Consider the following 19437-nt stretch of genomic DNA (forward strand, 5'->3'; position numbering starts at 1 on the left):
AAGGATGGGTTATAATTCTTTGCACGCTGAACATATGGTCTGCAAATAAAACATGCCATTGCATTTGTATGAAGGACAAGAGATGTAATTCTGTCAAAATATCTCAAATTTTAGGTTCTACCGTATTTCTATGAAAATAAGACCCAGTATTATTTTCTTTTGGGCTTGAAAATAAGCACTTGAGATTATTTGGGTTTTTTTAAAAAAAATTCCCACATCAATATCATACATAACATTACATATACTTTCTAAACAAATCAATAAGCATGTGTTATCTCTTAGATACATTAAAAGAATAAGCTAATTTATATTCAAATTCTAATTTATAATATTCAGTCTATCACATACTTTCCTCTCCCCACTCCCTTCTTTCTATCTCAGGTGGCTACTCTAGCTCTAACACCTACTTTCTTCCTCCTTCTTTCCCCTCTCCCTCTCCCTTCTCCTCCTTCTTCCTTCTTTCCTTCCCACGTCTTTCTTCCCACCTCCCCTTCTAATCTCTCTCCTTTCTTTCCTTCTGTCCTACTTCCTCCTACACCTTCTATATCCTTCCCCGAGTGGATAATTCTAATTCAATTACGTCGAAAAGCTACTCTAAATTTTAACTTTTTATAATCATAGTTTTAACTTCTTATTGCTATATTCATTCTATTTATATTTTATCCTTAAGTATATGTTATTTATCTAATGCTTCCTCCTCTGTCTACTTTTGTCATCTGAGTTACACCAATTGTTTCTGAATTTCTTTCATCTCATCCATTTTAAATTTAGTAATTGAGTCTTTATCCTTTTTCAGGCCAATCATAAAATTTCACCCAAACATTATGGAATTCTGAATCGTTCTTATCTTTAATTTTCATTGTCAATCTATTCTGTTCAATTTCCAATTTTGCACATACACTATTCTGGCAGCTATTACTGCATGCACAATTAAAATGTAAATCCGAGTCTGATTGAACACTTGTATGAGCTCATATTAAGACTTACAAAGTGGCACTCAAGGCGGCAAGATGCACGTACCATGCCGCCTTGATTGCATCAGCGGAATCCCACCCACCCGCTCTGTTTAGGGTGACTCGCTCCCTTCTTAACCAGAGGGGAGTTGGGGAGCCGTTGCAGAGCAGAGCCAAGGAGTTTAATACATTTTTCACTGATAAAATCACTTGGATCCAGATGGACCTTGACTCCGATTGGATAGCAGTGTCGGCTGACAACGAGTCAGTCGAGGTGACTGGGGCCCGTCCTTGTACATCTGTCTGGGAGGAGTTTGATCTGGTGACACCTGATGAAGTGGACAAGGCCATTGGAACTGTGAGTTCTACCACCTGTTTACTAGATTCGTGTCCCTCTTGGCTGGTTTTGGCCAATTGAGAGGTGACACGGAGCTGGGTCCAGGAGATTGTCAATGCTTCTTTGGGGAGGGGGGGCTTTCTGGCTCCCTTCAAGGAGGCACTTGTATGCCCCCTCATCAAGAAGCCTTCCCTGGACCCAGCCATACTTAACAACTATCATCCAGTCTCCAACCTTCCCTTTATGGCCCGGCAAAGCAAAGAAATTGCTTTGTTTGCACTGATGGATGATCTCTGGTGAGCTTCTTGACCTCTCAGCGGCTTTCGATACCATCAACCATGGTGTCCTTCTGCACTGGCTGGAAGGGTTTGGGAGTGGGAGGCACTGTTTTGCAGTGGTTTTCCTCCTACCTCTCCGGTCAGTCGCAGTCGGTGTTAGTAGGGGGGTCAGAGGTCGACATCTAAGTTTCTCCCTTGTGGGATGCCTTAGGGGTCAATCCTCTCCCTCTTACTATTTAACATCTACATGAAACTGCTGGGTGAGATCATCCAAGGGCATGGGGTGAGGCATCATCAATATGCTGATGATACCCAGTTATAGATATCCACCCCATGTCCAGTCGGTGAAGCAGTGGAAGTGATGTGCCAGTGCCAGGAGGCTGTTAGGGTCTGGATGAGTGTCAACAGATTCAAATTCAACCCTGACAAGACAGAGTGGTTGTGGGTCCTGCCTCCCAAGGACAATTCCATCTGTCCGTCCATTACCCTGGGCGGGGGAATCACTGACCCCCTCAGAGAGTGTTCACAACTTGGGTGTCCTACTCCATCCACAGATCCACCATCTATCAGCTGTGGCAAGGAGGGCGTTTGCACAGCTTCACCTGGTGCCTCAGTTGCAACCCTATTTGGACAGGGAGTCATTGCTCACAGTCACTCATCACCTCGAAGTTCGACTACTGCAATGCTCTCTACATGGGGCTACCTTTGAAGAGCCCTCCTTGCCACCGATACTACAGATTGTGCAGAATGCAGCCACGAGAGCAATAGTGGGCTTCCTAGATTCACCCATGCCTCGTCAACACTCCGCACAATTCAAGGTGTTGGGAGTGACATATAAAGCCCTATATGGCATCGGACCAGAATACCTTCAGGACTGTCTTCTGCCGCACGAATCCCAGCGGCCGATAAGGTCCCACACAGTTGACCTTCTCTGAGTCCCGTCGACTAAACAGTGTCGTCTGTTGGGCCCCAGGGAAAGAGCCTTCTCTGTGGCTGCCCCAGCCCTCTGTAATCAACAACCCCCAGAGATTAGAACTGCCCCCATCCTCCTTGTCTGACTATTCTCTTATCAGTACTGTTCTAAAGTGTGAGGAGCTTCTCTTCCAAAATCAAGGCTAAAAGATATCCCAGTCAGGTTCCCAAAAGTGAAGCAGTTCTGAAGTGCTTTACCTTTTTTGCTGTTTGAGTGGCTTCTACAGCAATATCAACTCCAGAATTCCCCATGCCAATCACAAGTACCTTTTTATCTCTGAATATCTCAGGGGTTTTGTATTCCCGGCTGTGAAAATAGTGACCATTAAACTTTTCTAAACCTGTGGGGAAACAAAGACAAATCCAATGAACTTTCAAATAAAACTTATAATAAATAATGGCAGATTCCATCTTGATAGCATGGTAGCATTTATATAGAATAATTCCCAGTTACCTATACATGAGCCTAACAAAGTATACTGTAGCCCAGTGATGGTGAACCTATGGTACAGGTGCCATAGGTGGCACACAGAGCCATATCTGCTGGCACATGAACTGTTGCCCTAGCTCATCTCCAATGTGCATGTGTGTGCCAGCCAGCTGATTTCTGGGAGGGTGGGGTTTTTTGATTACAGAGAGCCTCCTGATGGATGGGGGAGGGAATTTTACCCTCCCCCAGTTCCAGGGAAGACTTCAGAGCCTGGGGAGAGTGAAACACAAGCCTAATGGGTCCACCGGAAGTTGGGAAATAGGCCGTTTTCAGCCTCCAGAGGGTCTCTGGGGGGCTGGGGAAGCTGTTTTTGCCCTCCCCAAGCATTGAATTATGGGTGTGGGAACTCGAGCATGTGCGATAGCATACGCACATATTTTTTCAGCACCTGAGGATAAAAAGGTTCACCAACACTGCTGTAGTGTTGATGAGAAATCTAAACTTTAGCTTGCCAACTAGATACTATCTAAGAAATTCATAAAGTGCTTTCTTCAATATTCCTGTAAAAAAAGCAAAGATGGATAGCATTTGGTGGAATTTTAAGGGCTGCTGATATTCCTCCATTTAGTGACCATATCTGAGTTTCCTAAAACAATATTCAATAATAGGTTTCTGGAATAGAGTTGATGCTAACAGTCTTTGCTGGACACTGTCACATAAATTATTCTATAGTTCTCTAATGCTGTTCTCTGTTGTAACCTAATTCTGGCTTTTTGAGGAGAAGATTTTTAGAAGAGGACAAAAGAGAATACCTTTGAAGCCATAACTTTCTTTGTTTCTTATGAATAATTTATTTATTTGTTTGTTTGTTTGAATTTGTATGCCGCCCAACTACCAAGGGACTCTGAAGAATGTTAGCCTACTTACAGCTTGGTCATCCAGCAAAACTATTCTTTAATTCTAAAGTAGACAAATGTTTTAATTGTTCTCAAGCTTCAGTTCCTAGCAATTGCAGTATGCCCAAGATGAAAATTGCTAAAATTAGCAGTTGATCAACATTTGGAAGGCCACAAATTGTCTATGCCAGTCCTTAAAGCAAGACAGCAAAATTAGGATGACTTAATTTTTCAAAGAGATCCTGCTTTGTAAATTTAAAGCAAATTCAATAAACAATTTTGTAAAACAGAATAAAAACTAAACTGGCAGAAATGAAACCATCTCATCATCTCATTTTTGGGGAGGGGGTCCTTCCCAGTCCCTATAAGGAGGCACTTGTGCACCCTCTCCTCAAGAAGCCTTCCCTGGACCCAGCCGTGCTTAATAACTACCATCCAGTCTCCAACTTTCCCTTTATGGGGAAGGTTGTTGAGAAGATGGTGGCGCTCCAACTCCAGCAGTCCTTGGAAGAAGCCGATTATCTAGGCCCTCAACAGTCAGGATTCAGCCCCGGCTACAGCACGGAAACTGCTTTGGTTGCGCTGATGGATGATCTCTGGCAGACCTGGGACAGGGGCTTGTCCTCTGCCCTGGTGCTTCTTGACCTCTCACTGGCTTTAAATACCATTGACCATGGTATCCTTCTGCGCCGGCTGGAGGGTTTGGGAGTAGGAGGCACTGTTCTTCAGTGGTTCTCCTCCTACCTCTCCAGTCAGTCGCAGTCGGTGTTAGTAGGGGGTCAGAGGTCGACCTCTAGGGTCTCTCCCTTTTGGGGTGCCTCAGGGGTTGGTCCTCTCCCCCCTGCTATTTAATATCTACATGAAACCACTGGGTGAGATCATCCAGGGGCATGGAGTGAGGTATCATCAGTATGCTGATGATACCCAGTTATACATCTCCACCCCATGTCCAGTCAGTGAGCAGTGGAAGTGATGTGCCGGTGCCTGGAGGCCTGTTGGGATCTGGATGGGTGTCAACAAGCTCAAACTCAACCCCGACAAGATGGAGTGGCTGTGGGTTTTGCCTCCCAAGGACAATTCTATCTGTCCACCCATTACCCTGGGGAGGGGAATTATTGACCCCCTCAGAGAGGGTCCACAACTTGGGCATCCTCCTTGATCCACAGCTAACATTGGAACATCATCTTTTGGCTGTGGCAAGGAGGGCGTTCACACAGGTTCACCTGGTGGACCAGTTGCGGCCCTATTTGGACAGGGGAGTCATTGCTCACAATTGCTCATGCCCTCATCACTCGAACTTCGACTATTGCAATGCTCTCTACATGGGGCTACCTTTGAAAAGTATTTGGAAACTTCAGATCGTGCAGAATGTGGCCGCGAGAGCTATTGTGGGGTTACCTAGGTTCACCCACGTCTGTCCAACATTCCGTGGCTGCACTGGCTGCCAATCAGTTTCCGGTCACAATTCAAAGTGTTGGTAATGACCTATAAAGCCCTACATGGCATCGGACCAGAATACCTCCGAGACTGTCCTTCTGCCGCATGAATCCCAGCGACCGATAGGTCCCACAGAGTTGTCCTTCTCCAGGTCCCGTCGATTAAACAATATCCTCTGGTGGGCCCCAGGGGAAGAGCCTTCTCTGTAATGGCCCCGGCCCTCTGGAATCAACTCCCCCCAGAGATCAGAACTGCCCCTACCCTCCTTGCCTTTCGTAAATTGCTCTAGACCCACCTATATCACCAGACATGGGGGAATTGAGACATCTCCCCCATGTAGTTTTATGTATGGTATGCTTGTGTTTGTATGTTTTTTAAATAATGGGTTTTTAGATATTTTCTTTTAATATTAGATTTGTTCATTGTACACTGTTTTATTATTGTTGTGAGCCGGCCCCAATTAATAATAATAATAATAATAATAATAATAATAATAATAATAATAAATAATAATAAAGAGGGGATGTACAAGCTAACAGGGAAACCAGAGCCAAAGATAATGATGCAGATATTGAACAGGATGCAGCAAGGCTCCTAATAATGCTTGCCTTTCTTTCTTTTTTTTAAGAAATAGGGGTTTTTGATGTCCATTATGTATAAATATACTTAATTACAATCAGTCCATTAAAATGGAGAGGTGGAAACTGATCAGGAGAAGGATTTAGAGTCCATTTTGTGCCCCCTATTGGGAGCTCCCATGACTGCAGCAAAATTATAATTTTCAAAGGTATTAATTTTGGGTGCCCAAAATGTATTAAATCTCTTTAGTAAAATGTACACTCTTTAGTATAACAATTTATACTGTTCGATCAGACTTCTCCTTTCCCATCAGATAGTGCTGCTTCCCTACATTTTCTGCTTCATTAAGAAACCAAAATGCAACGGAGCTCCTCTACTATTCCAACAAATGCAGCTCTGATTACAAAAGCTAAAATTAAAAGATAATTCCAACTTTTCTTTAGCATGGTTTATTAAAATGATTGTGTAATGCTTTTGAGAATTCTAGTAAATGAATTAATGTCCAACTTAGATCCAGTATCTCTCGGTGTCTATTAAGGGGAGAATTTCTGAACCTATTATTCACAGCCCTATGGTACAGGTATCTTTACCAAAAATGGAGACGTTTGTGGCAGCTGGTTTGTTTACTTAAAGGTTGCTTGAATTTGGAAAGGTCTGTGAACTAGCTGTTACACCTTTCCTCGTCTTAATATTGCTCTCTTATGTTTATAAAGTCCTTGGACAGCAAAGGCAATTAACAAGCAGGTACTGAAGCACATGACACCAGATACATCGCTAGAAGGCAAAATCATGAAACTGTATCTCTTACTTTATTGGACTTCATTGGAGAAACAATAACGTTTGGAAGAGTTATCAATAATAGGAAACCAGACCATCAAAGAACATGGTGGCTGGACACTATTGAAGATGACACCAGCCAGAGCATGGAAAAAAGAAATAGTGCAAGACTGGAAGATGTGAAGAGACCTGGCCCATAGTCGGACTTGACTGAACAGATAGAATCATCATCATCATCATCATCATCATCATCATCATCATCATCATGTTTTACAAAGATAATTAAGTGTGTATGTATATACATATTCCATTATCATTTCCTTAAGTATTACAACCTGTAATTTAACAAATAAATTACAGATGTATTAATGGCAAAAATGCCTGTTTCATGAAGTATTCTAGAGAACTCAAATTCAGCAGAGTTACAACTGATCACTTCTTAAGAATTCTCCTCATGCATTTTGAAAGTAAATATTAGACCTGGAGTATCTGATCATGCATTTCTAAATTAAACATATATTTGGAAATAGATATACCTGCATAAGTCTTGAGTGGCAATAAAGGCTCAGTAAGGTAGCCCACACAAACCATCACAGCGTCAAAATAGTTGAACTCTGCTCTCCATTGGCTTCTGTAACAACTTCCCACTGGCCAGTGTTTGAGAAATCAGGACACTTTGTTATGTTGATTACTTTTGTCTGAAACATTTCCAGAAAATAATAAGTTCTAATGATTCAAAAAGGACTGAACTTGCAAATACATCTGGCTTTGAGTTCATAGCCACCTTTTTAGATTACAAATAGATGATTGTACAAATATGAACAAAAGTGAACAAGTCAAAATGATATATTTGCTCTGGAAAATTTACAATTTTGGTTTGAGTTTCACTGAACCAAACTCTAGAAATAAATGTACTACTTTTTTAAAAATGTAAACATTCAGCTAATACATTTAAACCTTACCTTTAATTGAATGTATTTCTGGAGATCAAAATGTTTTGAATACATCCTCAGATATTCCAGAAATTGGTGATGGGATATAAAGGCTGGAAAGTTTTCTGGAAATGGAAAATCTGTGAAGGCAGACATCTCCTTAGAGCTGTTACTAACCATTGACCTGTACGTGCTGGGTCTTCCATCTTCAACATAGTTCTATTAATAAAATATTACAAGATTATGTATTAAAAATATTACAAGATTATGTTTGTTAGGGCATCAGGCTAGAAACCAGGAATCCTTGGGCAGAATTCCAAAAGAAATTTGGAATCTAAGCTTCTTAACTTCTTAATTTAAAAAAGGGTAAAATGCAATTTTCTTGAGTTTAGACAGATTCAGGTAACATTTTTCAGGCATATTTGCCATTTAATAGACATAAAATATGCCATTTTCAGATTAAGCACAGTACTTGTTATGAAAAGGATATCTGAGGTGATTAAAGAAGGCTAACTGCGATTCTGTTACTGGTACCTGTAGGCCATATCTGTTAAAATACAAAGATTTAGACCCAAAACAACTGGAAGATGGCAGATACATCAAATACTGTACAATACTTGGAAGCTATGTATATTCTTTCATGATTTGTCCACTGTGAATAAACTATGGAACTTATTTTGCACAATAAAGGGCATATCAGTAAAAAGAAATAAATTAAATGATTTGATATTACTGTTTGCATGACATAACTTCTCATAAGATTACGCCTGGAGAACATTGACATTAATGAGACACTAACATATGTAGAAAATTATGGGATTTTGCCCTTATTTTGCAGTATCATCCTTTTTCCTTATATGAAGTGTGTGTGTGTGCGTGCGTGTGCATGTGTTATACAGGTTGTTCTGTTTCTCATCTACATAGATGCAATGGTTAGAAGGCAGTAGTGCTGGCTGCCAGCAGTTCAGCAGTTCAATTCTCACTGCCTTCTGAGGTGGGTAATTTAAATTTGCTATTTAAAGAAAGATTGGGAAAGTAGATATTGTACAATTATTAAATATTTGTGAATATTTGAAATTATTGGTAAGGTAAATATATCAAATACTTTTCATCAGAACCTGCTTAGGGAAAAATACGTTTTTAATCAGTTACTTTGTGGTTTAAATGAAAAAACTTGTAATAAAAGCCAACCTCACATTAATGCAAACATTCAGTTGACTATTTTCATAGTTAAGCAACATAAAACATGGGCGTGTAGAGATGGGTCTTCACTCTACTGTCATAACTTTACTGTGAATCGCCACACTCCTCCTATGTCATCACTTTGCTCAAAACAGGTTGGCTCTAATCCTTCTTCCAAGCAGCACTTAATGGAGGTCAGTCCACTCACACCGGCTCCAACAATGGCTACTTTTTTCACCATGGTTTCTTGCAGCAAGAAGAGCAGAAATATATGGGTTACTATTTAAAAAAAGGAAAGTAGCTTCCTGTTTCAACTTGTCATGACAGCTGTTTGTACTTTTCATAAATATTGTGTTTAATGTACACTTTCAAGTCTGAATTCTGAAATTTGCTTTTCTTACAGAGAAGGTTTCATTCAAGGTACTTTTATTTCCCAACTTTTGTTTGTAGCTTCCTTTAAGTAGCATTCCTCTGTCTGTTTCAGATTACAGAATAACACAGTTGGAAAGGGACCTTGGAAATCTTCTAGTCTACCCCCCTACTCCATATTATTTCAGACAAACAGTTGCCCAGTTCCTTATTAAAAACTTTTAGTGATGGAATATCTACAATTTCTGAAGGCAAGCCATTCGATGGATTAATTGTTCTCACTGACCTGCAATTTCTCCTTATTCTAAATTGCCTTTCTCCTTTCTAAGCTTCTGTCCATTACTTCTTTTCCTGCCCTCAGATGCTAGTGAGAATAGGTTGATCCCCTTCTCTTTGTGATAGCGCCTCAAATATTGGAACACTGTTATCATGTCACCCATAGTTCTTCATTAAACCGGGCAATCCCAGTTTCTGCAACTATTCAGCCCCCAGTCCCGTAATTATCTTTGTTGATCTTTCTGTACTCTTTCTAGAATTTCAACATTTTCTGCCATTATGGTGACCAAAACTGGATGCAGTATTTCAAGTGTAATCTTATCAATGCAGTACAAAACAGTGCTAACACTTCACATTATTAATACTATATCTCTTCGATGCAGCCTAGGACTGTATTGGCCTTTTTGGCAACTGCAGCATACTGCTGGCTCACATTGTTGTCTATTAGAATTCCCAGATTCCTCTCAATTGTTACTGTTGAACTGCAATCTGTTGGATGTTTCAAGTCTATCAAGATCCTTTTGAATCTTAAGTCTATCTTCTAGAGCAGGGTGTCAAACTGGCAATCCATGGGCCAGATGCGTTCGCGCACAGGCCATGTCCACCTCAGCTCTGTGAAGGGGAAAAACATCATAAAATGTCACGTGATGCCAATGTTACGCCACAAGCTTGACACCCATGTTCTAGAATGTTGGCCTCTGTTGTCAGGCATGGGGGAATTGAGATATTCATTCCCCCTAGGCCTATACAATTTATGCATGGTGTATTTGTGTGTATGTTTGTTTTTTAATAAGGTTTTTTAGTTATTTTAAATATTAGATTTGTTATATGTTGTTTTATTATTGTTGTTAGCCGCCCCGAGTCTACGGAGTGGGGTGGCATACAAATCTAATAAATAAATGAATGAATGAATGAATGAACGAACGAACGAACAAACAAACAAACAAACAAACAAACAAACAAACAAACAAATTTTTCCCAGTATCACCAAGCTTGATATCACTATGTAGATGATAAAAAGAGTGCATGATTGAACAGAAGATTATATCTTGCAGAAAGTTACATCTCATCAATGGATTGTTGGTCAAATTCAGATAGCCTATTAATAGATTATCATTTACTAGCATTCTTGCAAAAAAACCAACCAAAAGTGGAACAGGATAAATTATTTCATCATGTCTGCTCTTCAGACCCCGGCCCAAGCTTGGTACATGACCTTGTGAGACAAACCGTGGTGAATCACCCATACGATAAGAGTAGTATATGTATTCTGGTTGTTTATAATGATGCAAACATTCAGATATTATGATTAACTGTACTGAGTATTCATATTTTGATTATCTCTAGTATAACCTAAATGCAGCAGAGTCATTTTTGAGCATAAATGGAATATAAATAGAAAAATTTATAGGAGGCAGAAGAATAGGTAAAAGTCACAGGTCATGAAAATATAAATAAAGGAATTGTGTGGATAAATATAATTAACTGAAAAGCTGAAAATGGAACTGACCAGGATACTCTAGCCTGAAAGAAAGAGATAACTAGATATAAGCAGCAATTGTATGATTCCCAGGAACAGTCAATCTAACCAACATTAACAAATACTTTTGAGGCAGCAGGGTATCCTGGGCCAGTTTTTTGGCCAACTGAGTCTGAGAGTGAGAGTGAAAGGGAGTTAGAATCTGGAGAGCCTGGGGAGCCACCAAAGATTGTAGAACTCCCAGCTATGGTAATGTCTGAGTCAGAGGATGAGGGGACATTGAGCACCCAATGTTAGAAGAATGAGGGACAGACAGGAATATCTCTATAGACGTAAATTTAGACATTGAATATCTCTATGTATATTTTGCCATCCCTGGTAGTATAAAAAGGGAGGCACATGGGAAAGTGGGTGTGGAAGATTAACGTTCCTAAAATGGAGAGCAAGGACTTGCAACAGAGAACCTCTCCTAATCCTCCTGGATTCTGAATCCTGACTTTGACTGGAGCTGAGTGAGTAAACTGTCAGAGCCGAGAATTAATGACTGAGAATTTACGAACCTATTTTGGCTGGCTTCCTGGACTTTGCTGATAATGGCTGAATTGGCAGTTAGCATGGCATTCTGATTATCTCATCTCTGTTTTTTAGCATTTTTCTTTATAAAGACAATTGTACAAGGTTGTCTTTGCATCAAAGTCTTAATTGTGGATTAATTACGTGCATGCCAAGCCTTACCAGAACACAGGTGCAATTGTGTCTCTGTGCATGATTTTGCTACCTCCACAGACACAGAAGCATAATTCTGTTCGAACTCCTGGGTACCTCCAGAGCCGCGGAGGTGAGCCCAATTAGGCATTTTGGCTAGCAGCCCACCACTGCACACATAATGTCTCAAACTTTAAGATGTATATTCTGTACAAAAGTCCCATTATAAAAGGCTATATGCATTTTCTAGTCCATTCAAGCAGGGTTTCTGAGCTAATTGCCTCACAGATAAGCTCGAGACAAGCTACATTCCACAGCTCCAATTAATTCCCCTTTTAAGTGTTTTCTGGTCTTCAAACAGCACTTACTTTGCTAAGATGATGATTACATGGGTTCAGAGATGGATTTAAAGCAGTAGTACTCATTTTTCTCTGGATCTCACCCAACCATGATCACGAACGCTGTTTGCCTTTTCCTAAAGCTGTCTCTTATATACTGGCAAGGCATAGCCAAATGTACCACAGGTCTATTAACGCAAAGAACCCCTCCTTTTAAGATATTCCTGTCTGGACCACATTCTTTTGACCCTTGCAGTTAACAGGGGGTCTCCCTCCTTTGATTCCCCATCATCCTCTGACTCACTAAGTCCCATAACTGGGGGTAATACAGTTTTTGGTGGTTCCTCAGTCTCCAATTCCCCTTCACTCACACTATTAGATTCAGATGGCAAGAACACTGGCCTGCAATGCCAGTACTCATCCATCTCCTGGTCCTTGAAATCCATAACCAGCTGAGCCGGACGTGGACCACTCACAACTTATAGGACAAGAGGCATGAAGAGATAGAGGAGGCAAGATAACTGTGGTCAGCTCCTTTCCTATTAAGAAATGCATTGTTGAGAATATTCAAGTGCAGTATTTCTATCTCCCGGATGCCAAGTGTGGCCAACATTCAGGGATGTGTGATGCCACGGAATGCCAGGAACACCATTCCGGCAGCAGAAATGGAGCACATAGCCTCGCTCCATTGCCATTGGGAATACATACACTGATTCTGATGATTTTGGCATGGTTTTTTGCCCTGCTTTCTGCTTTCCCGCGCCGCAGGCACCTCTTGGCGCAGTGATGCTACCCCGAGTGAATCATGACCTTTGAAACAGCAGCGCTGTGCACCCAAAGACCAGAACTCACTCAGGGCACCATCACCGTGCTGAGAGATGCCTGAGAGAATAGAACAGGCCAGGCGGCTGGAGTTTGGGCCCCACGCAATGGCCCATCTTCTTGGCAGGAGGACAGTGCATTCAATATAAGGGTTGGTAGCTGGGTGGCAGCGCAGTGGAGAGGGCAGGCCGCTGCATGGCAGAGCCACCACAAGCAGCAAAGTGAAGCAGGCAAGCAAACAGGAGCGAAGCGGGCAAGCAGATGGAACGAGTGGTGAGGTGAAGTGGGTGAGCAGATGGGAGCAAAGCAGGTAAGCGGACAGGGTGACCAGCAGCTGTCAACTTACTTGCGGATGGTAGCGGAGTGGGTGAGCGAACAGGACGAATGGAGCGGGTGAATGATAGAGTCGCTGTAAGAGGCACAGTGGGGCGAGCACTTCCACACATCCTTGCACAAGATTCAAATCATGCACTGCGTGCGTGCGTGCACTGGGAACACACATGATCCCTTGCTCCTGGCGTGTTCCAGTAGCACTGGGAATGATTCCTCAACATTCCTCTTCACAACTCTATAAGGCATGGGAGATTCCTCCCCTTTTGCACCAATTGCCATACCACTGATGGCATCTTATTGGCAATTGAAGCACTCCTTCACATGATATGGTAATATGGTGAAATAAAGCATTCAGCTTGTAAAAACTAGTGGTTTTAATACTTCTGTTTGCTTTCCTGCTTCTTTTTGCTGAAACATTTAAATTCTTATCTTGTGTATATTGTATAACTTTTTGAAAATGGATTGTTTCCAACCATTTGGAAATCACTCCATTACAAAATTAATTGAGTTTCAAGACCTTGAAGTTTTCCTGCAGTGTTGACTTAAACCTGTACATTTAAAATATCACTTGGATCAGCTGCAGTCTTCATGAAATGGAAATTCTCTCACTGTTAACTTTTAACTGATAATGAGTTTGCATTTAAACTTTCAGTTAGATGTCTATCAACTTGTTAATCAAAACTCGTAGCTAGGAAACTGTATTAATTGTTAGAAAGATATGGCAGTTTTTCCTGTATTGAAATTAAATGGAATTCTGCACAGCAGATACATTTATTCTTAACATTGAGATAGAATAACATATCTTTCCCATTCTTTAAAGAGATTTTGCTTTCTAAATGCCAAGTGCAATACTTACAGGCTTGGTTTACAGCAGTGGCAATTTAATATGTCTAGACCCAAAGTGCATAATCTTAAAACCAAGTTTGGGGAAAAAAATAGTTTAGAGAAATAGTTGCTAGTACAAATTTTTCCCAGTAACAGGATTAGGGTTGATTATAAGCTGCAGGAAAAGAGAGCGTATATTGTAATAATCCTAACATTTTGATGTAAAGTGTAAGCGGTTTTTATACATGGGAAAAGAAGCAATTAGCAGAATATTGTCATATATATATTGAGATTATAAATGAAATTATAAGGGGAAATCATAAGGGAAATACACAATATTAGCAGACTGTAAACCCAGCAATTAGTAGATAAAGTGGAGAAAATAATGATGATAAACATAAATCTACACATGGTATGGTGGCACAGTTTCATGATATTTTGGTTAAATTTTTAAGGAGCCCACAGATGGGCTTATCCACAAACATATAATCTTAAAATAAACCAATTTGTTTAATAGAAGACAGATATGAAGTGAAATTTCTATTTCTTAGCTGTCATAGGGAACTTTTTTGTTCTTGGACATCCATTTGAAAATTTGAAAATATGAGGTGAATGGGTGGGATAGCTGCTCATAAAATGGCTGGCACAATACACAAAGAAGGTTCTACTTTTTCTAATTCCCTTAAATACTTCCAATACGATCATTGCCTATTTTCTGAGCAGTGTATGCTTCCAAACAAGGCACTATTAGATTAGCCTTCTCTCTGTTTTTATTACGTCCATGATATCAGAGATTTTGTTGAATGCTATATGTAGTGTCAAATTATTTTCATAATTAAATTATTTGTTAAGCTAGAAAATGCACTATGAGAAAGTAGTACTGTATGTAGCAACTATGGCAAGATTATTGTACAGACAAAGTTGGGAAAATAATAAATTGCCCAAACTAGAAGATTGGATTATAAAATGAATGAGAAAGGCAAAACTGACCAATTTGGTCTGGAAAAATACAATAGAGACATTTAAAGGTTTGGAAACTTTATATGGAAGTTTTGCTGAAAGAAAAAAAAAGCCTGAGCTGATGATTTATGGATTTGGGAATTAAAGAAGGCTGAAGACGAAGAGACAAGACTAAGAGGCAATTACTTAGTAGAAAGGTGGAAATCATAATTCTATGCTTTCTTTTTCCTTTTCTTTCCCCCCCCCCATTATTTTCCTTTAATTTTTATATTTTTATTGTATTGAAAAATTCAAATATTACAAACCAGTTTAAAATACAATTATTTATCCATCCATTAAAAAGTGTGGTAGAGATTTTAAGACCTTCAAGGAAAAGAGTCATGATTCTTAATTGGTTGCTTACCTTTGTCTTAGCTTATATCTCCAATTATGAGCAAGCACTGCTAAGAATTAAATCTGGATTCAAAATGTATCATTAAAAGGATATAAAGGTTAAAGTACTGGACTTCTACTAGGATGTGAAAAGTGAATGATTTGCAAAGAAGTAGAGAACAAGTCCACATACAGACATCTAGAGTTTCCACAGAATTTATTTTGGGGACTTCACTGGCTACCTTTTCTGGGTACAACTTTAAGCTACTGCACCGGGTTGCAGCCTAATATATTCAGTCAAAGCCTTTATTGATTTCAAGTACAGAAATATGTGGACAGCCAATAGGGTGAGATAGTTTAATGAGTTTGTGATCACATTACAAGCAAGTGTGTTCTCTTTGCTGATGATGTTAAACTATTTAATACCACCAGCAATGCTACTACCCTTCAAAAGGACCATGATGATGTAGCAGAATGGTCAAACAACTGGCAACCTCAAATCTCAACCAACAAATGCTCTGTGTTACACATTGGCAAAAAGAATCAGAATACAAAATACAAACTTGGAGTAAATATACTTGTATATGACCCTCACTCTGTCAAAGACCTTGGAGTACTCATATCCAATGACCTAAGTGCTAGAGCCCATGTAACAACATTGCCAAAAGCACTAAGAGTTGTTAATCTAATCTTAGGTAGCTTCTTCTTTGGCAACATTGCACTACTAACCAGAGCATACAAAACCAAGACCAATTCTAGAATACAGCTCACCAGTCTGGAACCGCATTGCATATTAGACATTAATACAATCGAGAGTGTCCAGAAATATTTCACAAGAAGAGTTCTTCACTCCTCTGCTCACAAGATAATACTTTATTCGACTAGACTTGAAATACTGCAATTAGGCAATTTACAATATGTCACCTCCGGTCTGATCTAACTGTAGTTCATAAAATCATATAGCAAAAAGTCCTTCCTGTTAATGACTACTTCACCTTCAACTGCAGCAATACACGCACACATAATAAATTCAAACTAAAAGTAAACTGTCTAAACTTGACTGCAGAAAATATTACTTCAGCAATAGAGTGATAGATGACTGGAATGAACTACCTGTCTCTGTGGTTTCTTCCCCAGGGGTTTGTAAGGGGAGTGCATAAATGCACCATTGTGCCTACCATCCCTGTCCTATTGTCCTCTTTTATTGTTACATTTTACTTATGTTATGTTTATACAAACTATTATCCTATATATGTTTGACAAAAACAAACAAACGAATGAATGCATGAATGAATGAATAAAAATGAAAGTAGGTCGGTTACTTTGGTCATGCTTTGCCCTCTTAGCCCTAATTAGCTTCAGGATCTGTGACCTCCTGGTTGGAAAATCATCATAAGCTTCATTGTAAGAACTAAGTGAGTACAATGGGAAGACAAAAAAGCCTGTAACTAAGCAGAACAAATGCTATGAACATGTGCTGAAATTGATTGACAATACATATAGTATCACCGCAAAATGTTCAGTACATTACCATAAGCAGATATAAGATTTCCATACTTTCAGTATGCAAAATTGCTGTAAAGGCAAATTATAGTTACTCTGGACAGTTGATAAAATATAATCCTCCCTGTGTTACATAATTCTAAAAAGCAATAGAAAAACCTTTTAGGGACAAATTAATCCCTGGCTACATTCAGCAGCAAAATTTTATTTATTCTCATTATGCATATTTTTCTACTTTGGAATGTCTCTAGCAGAAGACTAACAGATTGTCACAATCTTACCCTATTTCAGAAGTCCTCTTCAAATCTTCAGTTTTGCAGGCTTACATAAGTTGCTTTGAAAGAATTGCTTTGAAATGCACAGTATTGCAATTGATATGCGTAAAGTATGTTGCAAGACTCTGGAAGGGTGGAACTGCTTTTTCTGAGAGGAAAAATAAACATTCTTTTGATTAAGATTGGATTACACAACAAAATTTTGTAAACTGACATGATCAGCATGTAGAAAGAAGCTGTTTAAAGAGATTCAAAATGATCAGAGGAATCTCTGACATTTCAGCCAAGAAAAGAAATGATAAGCATGGGCATTTCTTCAGGTTTTTTTTAAAAAACACCTATTTAGCTAGAGTTTAACACCTGAAAGTTTTGTTGCAGACAGTAGCAACAACATTCCACATTTAAATATTTTGTTTAAGGATTTACCTGGACTGCTACGTTGCCCCATCAACAGAACGGGTAAGCAACTGTTTCTGGTGGCCTAAATGAATGATGTCACCTTCTTTCAATCCCCTGCTCATCTTGAGCCTGAGAGCTGAACACTCTCAAAGTGATCTCAAGATTCATTCTTTTCTTCTACTTTTTCCTATTATATTGCTTTGGCTCGCAAGCTTGGTTTGCAGGACGTCCCAAGTGACGGATTTGGCTGGAAGCGGATCAGTGAGAGTCTGGGCGAGATCGAATATTTCTGGGCCGCAGTAGTTCAGGAAGATTGCCCGCTTCCGTTCGGCGTCGGCATCCCTTATTCCCGCAGCTTCGAGGAAGATCTCGAACTTGGCTATGTAGGCGTCCCAGGAGGATTTCTCCGGATCGAAGAACTCAGGAGCCCGGCCAATTTGAAGGTTGTTCATTTTGCAAGCGTGGTTCTTCCGTCCGTCGTCGCCAGTGAAGAGTCCAGAGACAAGGATTAGGTAAAGACGGTTCCTTTATTCAGCTCTTAAAAGGAAGTGACAATCAGCGGAACACGTCTGCTCTACCTGGAGAGAAACCGCTCTTTTTATACCTTTGCGGCTCCCGCCAAAAGAGAGCAGCTCACATCTGAGCCAATCAGGCGCGACTTCCTGTTTCCAGCTCAGACAGCGTTTCTCATGGAACCAACTATTTACATAGGATACAACACTGTCTATTTGGGATAACATCAGCGGTGGGTTGCTACCAGTCTGGTTCTACGAACCGGTAGCAGCAGCAGTGGGCGGCTCCACTAACCCACCTCGGACATGCACGAACTGGTAGCAATGGGATTTAGAACACATCATTGGATAGCATGATTTAATTTACTGAAGGCTGAATCTAACATTTGGTTGATTTGACATTATACTAGTTCTACAGAATTCCCCAGTCTACCTAGTTGACAAGTCTATCAGAGAAAAAGATAAGTTTCAACAAACATGAATTGTTTGTGACAATCTCATATTGTCTCCTCTTAATTGTCGTATGCCAATCCTAGTCACAGATGAACTGCTTTTCAAGGACTTTTCCCAGAAGAGATGTCAAAATGAAACCTGTAGTTGCCCAGGTTTTTTCCTTTCTGAATATGGTAAATGTTCTTCTCTAATCTTTTGGGATAGCAGTTCTACAGTAATTCTTAAAGATTACCATGAGATAATGTGATTGTTTTTTCCATTACACTGAGGTGCAATTTATCTGGCCTTAAATACTTGGATTCATTTAAATTAGCTAAGCTCTTCTCTTACATTCTCTGCTATAAGCTGCACTTTTTTTTCTTCTCCAGTAACAGAACCATGATCAACCAGGATTCCATTTCTTTTCTGAAAGATGACAGATATAAAATAGGAGTTAACAGATTGGGTATTCTCATCATCAACTATTATTGTTTCACCACCATCTTTTTGCAATGTAGCCACAGTCTATTTGCCTTTCCTTTCATCCCTACCACATTCAAACAACTCCTTATTTTTAGTGTCTGTCACAGACATCAATCCGTCTGAAGTTTTATATTTTTGACAGAGTTTCTACAGTTTCTGAAGATGATCTTATACCATTCTTTGGCTATATTCTCCTCCCTCTATTTACATATCACCTTTTCTTTTTATGGAGTTCTGTGTGCATCCATGATAGCCTTTTTAGATTTTTCCATGTTTCCTTCTAGGGGGGATTGCTTGAGGAGGGATTCAGACTAGATGACCTCTGAGGTCACCTCCAATGCTATGATTCTGTAGTCGCCTCCTGCTTGAACAGGGGGTCGGATTAGATGGCCTCTGAGGTCCCCTCCAACTTTATGTTTCTGTATCAGTTTCCTGCATGATCAGGGGGTTGGACTAGATGGCATCTGAGATCTCCTCCAACTCTATTATTCTGTAGTGTGATGGAAAGGAGAAAAGGAAAAGAGCGCCACCACTTTCTCAACAACGTTTAGTTATTCAATGATGATAATTATTCAATGAG

General features: G+C 39.9%; 2 protein-coding genes across 2 annotated transcripts in view; both read right to left on the reverse strand.

Annotated features, from left to right (window-relative positions):
• LOC139164537 (flavin-containing monooxygenase 1-like) overlaps window positions 1-17118 on the reverse strand; it is a 43381-nt gene extending 26263 nt beyond the window's left edge. The window contains 6 exon segments of the mRNA XM_070746808.1: window positions 2739-2881; window positions 7196-7276; window positions 7279-7357; window positions 7622-7810; window positions 8883-9019; window positions 17038-17118. Of these exon segments, the coding sequence (XP_070602909.1) occupies window positions 2739-2881; window positions 7196-7276; window positions 7279-7357; window positions 7622-7810; window positions 8883-9014 (624 nt within the window). The 5' untranslated portion in view covers window positions 9015-9019; window positions 17038-17118.
• Window positions 17091-19437, reverse strand: part of LOC139164536 (dimethylaniline monooxygenase [N-oxide-forming] 2-like) — a 57631-nt gene continuing 55284 nt past the window's right edge. The window contains exon 9 of the mRNA XM_070746807.1: window positions 17091-17179. Within this exon, the coding sequence (XP_070602908.1) occupies window position 17179 (1 nt within the window). The 3' untranslated portion in view covers window positions 17091-17178. The remainder of the gene's footprint in view (window positions 17180-19437) is intronic.

The sequence above is a fragment of the Erythrolamprus reginae genome, chromosome 3 (assembly GCF_031021105.1).
Source record: "Erythrolamprus reginae isolate rEryReg1 chromosome 3, rEryReg1.hap1, whole genome shotgun sequence".
Taxonomy (NCBI): Eukaryota; Metazoa; Chordata; class Lepidosauria; order Squamata; family Dipsadidae; genus Erythrolamprus; species Erythrolamprus reginae.